Genomic DNA, 7527 nt, shown 5'->3' on the forward strand with positions numbered 1-7527 from the left:
AGCTTATCAAGGGATAAAAGAATTCCTTGATAACAACAAAAATAATTTCATTTCTTCTTCTATCCTTTCAGCAAGAGATGTTGGCGGCATCTCAGCATTCTTTGAGATTCTAATCTCAATTTATTTTAAATAGTGGTGTTAGCGCATTTGCGTTTCAGACAAAAAGGTTTCTTGGAAGTTTTTTTTATTGCTGTCTAGCATATTTTGAAGCAAAGAAATGAAAAAAATTTTCGGAATGAACGACCTTCCTTTGAAGCCTGGAGAATTTTGTTCAAGAAAGTTCTTCTGCAGCATATGTGTAAAATGAAAGATCCTCTAAAGAAAATAGATTTTTATTGATTATAACCTTTGTAATCTTTTCAGTGCTCTCCTTGTAATTATTTTTTGTAAAATACTTTTTTCTTTTAATGAAAATCACGCTATTAGGCAAAGTCCTAGTAGTAATTCAAATAAAAAAGCAAACAAAAATAATTTCAAACCAGCTAAAATTAGTAAACGTTTCTTGAGTAGTAATCCACACCAAGCCAATATATATTCTATCATAATTTTATACTATCACACCAAGCCACTGCCCACTGTCTCATTAGTTTCTTGAGTAGTAATCCAGAGGCACCAGGTGACATACTCGCTGACGCCACAGAGCACCCAAAAAACTCGCTATAAATAACGGCGCGAAAATGGAAGAGCAAAGCTGTCTCACTTCACCAGCCGCTCAATCCTCTCCCAAGAATCGATCGGCTGGCCATGGCGGCAGCAGCAGCGGCAGCTCCGGCGGCGGCGGTGGTGCGGCGAATGAAGCTGGGGTCGCAGGGGATGGAGGTGTCGGCGCAGGGGCTGGGCTGCATGGGCATGTCGGCGGTGTACGGGGAGCGGAAGCCGGAGGCTGACATGGTGGCGCTCGTCCGCCACGCCGTCGCCGCGGGCGTCACCTTCCTCGACACCTCCGACGTCTATGGGCCGCACACCAACGAGGTGCTCGTCGGCAAGGCGGTGGCAGCGGCGGCGGCGACGGAAGAGGAGGTGCAGGTGCAGGTGGCCACCAAGTTCGGCATCACGCCGGCGTGGGAGGTGCGCGGCGACCCGGCGTACGTGCGGGCGGCGTGCGAGGGCAGCCTCCGGCAGCTCGGCGTCGGCTGCATCGACCTCTACTACCAGCATCGCATCGACTCCACGGTGCCCGTTGAGATCACGGTGAGAGCAGCTGATCACGAGATCCTATGTATTGTATTGTAGAGGGTAGGTTTTAAACAGATACTTTACTAAGGTTGTGTTTAGTTCACGCTAAAAATAGAAGTTTGGTTGAAATTAAAACGGTGTAAGGTCATGTTTAGTTTCCAAAACAAAAACTTTTTACCCATCACATCGAATGTTTGGACACATATATGAAGTATTAAATGTGGATAAAAAACCAAATATACAGTTTGCGTGTAAATTGCGGGACGAAACTTTTAAGCCTAATTGTGGCATGATTTGATAATATGGTGTTACATTAAACATTTGCTAATGACGAATTAATTAGGCTTAAAAAATTCGTCTCGCAGTTTTCTAGCGGAATCGGTAATTTGTTTTGTTATTAGATGACGTTTAATACTTTAAATGTGTTTCCGTATATTCGATGTGACACCTGAAAACAAAAAAGAAATTTGCCATCAAAACCGGGCCTAAGCGGATTGTTGGTGTGGATTATTTATTTGATTAATTATATGCATAATAAGTTACATGTCTTACTAAAAATAAACTTAACAAATTAATAAAAACAAGTGATCTAAGCAATGTTATTGAAAGCTTTTTGCGAAAATGTACTTTTCTCAAAGAATAGAACAAATCACTTTTCATATAAAAATCCAGTGAATATTCTGAAAAAAATATAGGCACTTAGCAACACAATTTTAACTGTTTCCTTTTGTCATACAGAAATTCCAGTCAGGCTACAGTTTTCAATTATACAGTCATCATGTGATGTGGACACATGGAAATGATGGAATAACGCTTCTTTTAATTAAACAATAAATTATATCATGATATATACTGGATTATTTCTGACCAAATTAAGTTAATATTTTAAAAATAGATAAATATATAGATCTTACTCATGTTTGTCTTGAAAAGTCACACACTCTTTATCTTTTTGAGTAAATTAATTGATGAAGAACTGACCAGAATGCGGAGAGATCTTCTGATTACGTCGGCACGTAGCACACGCATTTTAATTTACTGTTATTGCTTTGAATTTATATAGATAGTCATATGATGCGGAGACGTACGTACGCCAAGGTGATGGTAGAACGCTGTGTTTTAATAATAAATAAATCATATCATGATAGTTGCTGACTAAATAGCTCATGGAGAAATGGAAAGATATTATTTTTGACCGAAGTTAATAAATAAAATATAGATATTATAGGCCGCAAATAAAATAAAATTTTAAAACCTTAGTTTTAAACCGTCTGCTCCTTTTTATTTATCATTTTATACTTTTTTTACCTTGGATTTTAAACTACTAAGAGAATCATACCCTATTACTATTTTCGGAAATTTCCACAATTTCAGAGAGCACCCGAGACTATATAATACCTGCTTCAATACAATTGAAGGAGAATGGCTAAACTGCAGTCCATGGATGTGTTTCGAATCAGTCCAGGATTATGGAATAGGTTAATTTTGTCAATAGTCTATGTTTAATACTTCTAATTAGTGTTCATGTGACGGGGACTTATAAACTTTTAGTCCCATCCAACCCCCCCCCCCCCCCCCCCCAAACGTTTGCTTGGCCATAGAATTGAAAGTTCATTACTGAAAAAACGGCCAGTAAGTATTTTTAGCAAAACCGTTTATTAATAGATATGGATAGAAAGATTGTACTCCTGTTGGTGTTGAGAAGGTAACACACTCTTTATCTTTTTGACTCAACTGAAGAGCTGACCCGATGGGAAAAATTCAACAAAAATAAACCATACTTTCCATACCAATTCCAACTTCGAAGATAAGTATTAATTCAGCACTCACCAAGCCTACATTTCTGACTTTTATATACATGCAGATGGGTGAGCTGAAGAAGCTGGTTGAAGAAGGCAAGATCAAATACATTGGATTATCTGAGGCCTCTGCGTCGACGATAAGGAGGGCTCACGTGGTTCATCCGATCACCGCAGTTCAGATCGAGTGGTCACTGTGGTCAAGGGATGTCGAAGAAGACATTGTTCCAACTTGCAGGTAAATATATTATATATGTAAGAATCATGGAGCAGTACTACTACTACTATTATTATTTTCTAGAAAGCCGGGAATATTTCGGTATGCATATATTGCAATTTCGATCTGAAATTTTGGAAATTTTGCCCCTCTCTAGCACGCAAATATCTAGCCCGAAATTCTTGGCATTTTTCTTTTTTTTTATTTAGTTAAAAATTATTCAAATTCAATCAAAATTTGTTAAATTTTTTCAAATAATTTCGTGCCAAAAAGTTCGGAAATTCCCACAATTTCAGAGAGCACCCCACACCATATAATACCTGCTTGTATTGAAGCAGAACATGTCGATGGATGTGTTTCTAAACTGCATTATTTCTTCTTGTTCCGAAAATTTCAGAGAACTTGGCATTGGAATTGTGGCGTACAGCCCGCTAGGGAGAGGGTTCTTCTCCAGTGGAGCTAAACTGGTCGATGAACTTCCTGACGACGATTTCCGCAAGGTGATTATACTGCCCATGAGATCAACCACGACAGCCATCAACAATTAATTACGATCTAAATAAAATCTTAAATATCGATTCTTTGTTTGTCCAATCAATACATAGATCGACATTGATCCGTGCCTGTTTTTCACAAATATAATATGTATTTTCCACTCTTTTCTTCAGAGCCTACCTAGATTCCAGCCAGAGAACCTCGAGAAGAACGCGGCGATATTCGAGAAGGTTAACGCCATGGCAGCGAGAAAGGGATGCACATCGTCGCAGCTCGCACTGGCCTGGGTTCATCACCAAGGGAGCGATGTCTGTCCCATACCAGGAACCACAAAGATCCACAACTTCGACCAGAATGTGGGAGCACTGTCAGTGAAGCTCACACCTGACGAGATGTCTGAACTTGAGTCGTATGCTTCAGCTGACGTTGTGCAAGGTGACAGGTATCATGGTACTTTTCTGAACACCTGGAAGAACTCTGAAACTCCTCCGCTGTCATCGTGGAGATCAGGCAATTAATTAGTCAGAGAGATTGTCATCTGCTGGGAGTTTGATGGAGTTTTATTGTCACAAATATAGATAGCTTGGTGTATCAATCACATGTTTATTATGCAAATAAAATTTTGTATGGATTGATAATGTTCCAGTGTTTTTGCCATGTGGCGCAGCAGTGGTTTGTATGATTTGGATGATATATAGTATCTTTTGTAAGTTGGGTATATGATATCTATTAAGCATAGGAATATAGGAGTTTCGCTTCGCTTGCCATAATATGGCTCATGAATAAACAAATGTCCTGAACAGTCAAAGGTTGACTAGCTTGAGTGTGACAAAAATTTCAATTGGATGAGACAAACACCTGAAAAGTTCATTCTTATTTGTGATGTAACTAATTAAAAAAATAACTAATTGCCAATAGATTTAATTCTTTATGTAAGATGTCACAAAAAAAATGAAAATCTGAGTTGCTCGCCGAACTATTACCCTTGTCATCACCAATACCGTTGTCGCTTAGCCATCACTGATGTCATCGCAAAGTTGGTCGCAAACGATAATGTTTTTGCCATGTGGCGCAGCAGTAGTTTGTATGGATAGATAACATTCCAGTGTTCTTGCCATGTGGCGCAGCAGTGGCGCTAGGGATGCACAGAACGGCACAATGATCGGTAGGCCCAAAGCGATAAGGGAGGTGAAATAGACTTATTTCAGTCGTATCAGCCACGGCCCAAAGAGTTGAGGGAGATAAGACAGACTTATTTCTAGCCATACAAGTCCCAGTCCTAAGAAATGAGAAGGGATTCTACCTTTGGGGAAGGTAGGATTCCTCGGAGCAAAGGAAAACTAGTGTTTTGCTTTTTTCGTGGAAGTGAGATAAGTACTTCCTTGGGAAGGGAGTACTTATCGGAGTAAAGGAAAGCACGTTGATCGGGTTGTTAAAAGGGTTAGTCCTGTTGTTAGGGAGAGTTAGCGGTGTTTACACCGGTGTCACGTGTACGGGGATACGTGTATTGAGAAAAAAGGCCCGGAAGGCCTGTTTTCGAAGCTAGAGCATAGGTTTAGTGAGGTTTAGGTACTTTGTTCTTCTAGATCCAATTTTAAGGACAAATCCTGATGTTGGTAAAATATACGTGTTGATCAAGGCCAAGGACAATGAAGCAGCCATGAAAAGATTAGGTAAAATATACTTATTCAACGATGAGCACGGCGGGCTCATCGTGTCTTCGGGCAGGCATGGCATGGCCCGAGAGCCTTATTGGGTCATGCCTCGGCCATACGTGTAGCCCATGGGTGGGCATGGCCCTGTAAGGCAAGTTGGTTGGGCCATCAGGCTGTGCCTGGGTTGTGCTAGGGCCGGGCCGGGCCGAGAACAGTGTACGAAGACCTCACGGTACCAGAGGCTCAAGGTCTACTTTCGCTACTAAATGATTTGTCCATACGGTCAAAATTGATTGTCGTGGGCGGGTGCGTGACCCGCGACACCCAGTTGTATGCAAAAAATTGATATTTTTGCATGCGTTTAGAGTAACCGCGTGTGGAAATATAATTTTCGCATACGGGTGCTTAAGCCGTCCGACTAAAAAAAGAAAAATTGGCCCGCCAAAAACATAAATTCCGAACAAAATTTGAAACCCTGGCAGTCGCCACTAGGATCCGTGTGCCGTCGGTTTCCACTTGAGTGGTGGATACCGGATTCATCGCCGCCGCTGTCCTGACTGCCGGATCCGCCACCGCCACCGAGCTTCCCACCGCTGCCGCTCCTCCCACCCGCCGCCGGATCCCTCCGGCGCTGGTCGCTACCGCTTGTCACTGATGGAGAGGAGAGGAGAGGTGGAGATGAAGTGGAGGAGGTGGAGGATCCACCGCAGCAGAGCTCCCCGCCGCTCCCGCTCCCTACCACCGCCAGCGGAGAGGAGATGAGGAAGAGGAGAGGTGGAGAGGAAGTGGGAGGTGGAGGAGGTGGAGCGGATGATCACGAGGAGATTAATTACATATGTATGATGGGTTAACAATAAGATTAATTATAAGCATCACCTTGGAGAGATAGCTAGCAAGAACAAAATTAATAAGACAATATGACTATCTTCCTGAGGTCAAACATCATATCGATCATACCGTACATCATGCAGTAATATTAACAACACAAGATCGAGTTCACTGTGAAGCATAAAACAAAAATTATTTGTCCATATACATAAATATCTCGAGTCCTTGCACTGATGAAAAGATTTCATCGGTGCCAACCTTGTGAGTTAAAATATATGGCACAATATGGGCATACAGAGATGGATTGCTCCATCAACAAATTAATTTGGATCTACATGGGAATGGGCTTGACGTAGAGTTTCTTGAGGACCTCCTGAATGCCCTCGCCGAACGTGAAGCCATCAATTCCATCAGCGTAATATAACGGAATGGCCATTGTTATATTGATAAGACGCTGCACCACAGGGAGCACATCACGGTTGTCAATGCGAGCCTGGTTTGTTGTTTTCCACTCGTATAGATAGCTTGTCATCACGGTTGTCAATGGGAGCACATCAGGGAGTTTTATTGTCACAAATATAGATAGCTTGGTGTATCAATCACATGTTTATTATGCAAATAAAAGTTTGTATGGATTGATAATGTTCCAGTGTTTTTGCCATGTGGCGCAGCAGTGGTTTGTATGATTTGGATGATATATAGTATCTTTTGTAAGTTGGGTATATGATATCTATTAAGCATAGGAATATAGAAGTTTCGCTTGCCATAATATGGCTCATGAATAAACAAATGTCCTGAACAGCCAAAGTTTGACTATAGCTTGAGTGTGACAAACATTTCAATTGGATGAGACAAACACCTGAAAAGTTCATTCTTATTTGTGATGTAACTAATTACAAAATAACTAATTGCCAATAAATTTAATTCTTTATGTAAGATGTCACAAAAATTACAGTTAATAAAACAGTCGTACTATTTACAATTACTCTCACTTTATCTCATCACTACAGAAATGCCCATCACAGCATCACTGCCACCGGCAATATCACTAGAGGGTTGTCAACTGTAGTGATGCCAGTTCCGGAAAAAAAAAAAGAAAATCTGAGTTGCTCGCCAAACTATTACCATTGTCATCGCCAATACTGTCGTCACCTAGCCATCACCGCTGTCATCGCAAAGTAGGTCGCAAACCGATAATGTTTTTGCCATGTGGCGCAGCAGTGGTTTGTATGGAGTGTTTTTGCCATGGGGCGCAGCAGTGGCGCTAGGGATGCACGGAACGGCAAAACGATCAGTAGGCCCAAAAAGATAAGGGAGGCAAAATAGACTTATTTTCAGCCGTATCAGCCACAGCCCA

General features: G+C 41.4%; 1 protein-coding gene across 1 annotated transcript; it reads left to right on the plus strand.

Moving 5' to 3' along the window:
- The first annotated feature begins 704 nt into the window (after nucleotides 1-704).
- On the plus strand, nucleotides 705-4504 carry LOC127769881 (probable aldo-keto reductase 3). The gene is made up of 4 exons (XM_052295541.1): nucleotides 705-1191; nucleotides 3041-3213; nucleotides 3590-3692; nucleotides 3861-4504. Exons 1-4 carry the CDS (start codon nucleotides 745-747, stop codon nucleotides 4203-4205), a joined length of 1068 nt encoding a protein of 355 aa, XP_052151501.1. The 5' UTR covers nucleotides 705-744; the 3' UTR covers nucleotides 4206-4504.
- The last annotated feature ends 3023 nt before the right edge of the window (nucleotides 4505-7527 follow it).

The sequence above is a fragment of the Oryza glaberrima genome, chromosome 4 (assembly GCF_000147395.1).
Source record: "Oryza glaberrima chromosome 4, OglaRS2, whole genome shotgun sequence".
Taxonomy (NCBI): domain Eukaryota; kingdom Viridiplantae; phylum Streptophyta; class Magnoliopsida; order Poales; family Poaceae; genus Oryza; species Oryza glaberrima.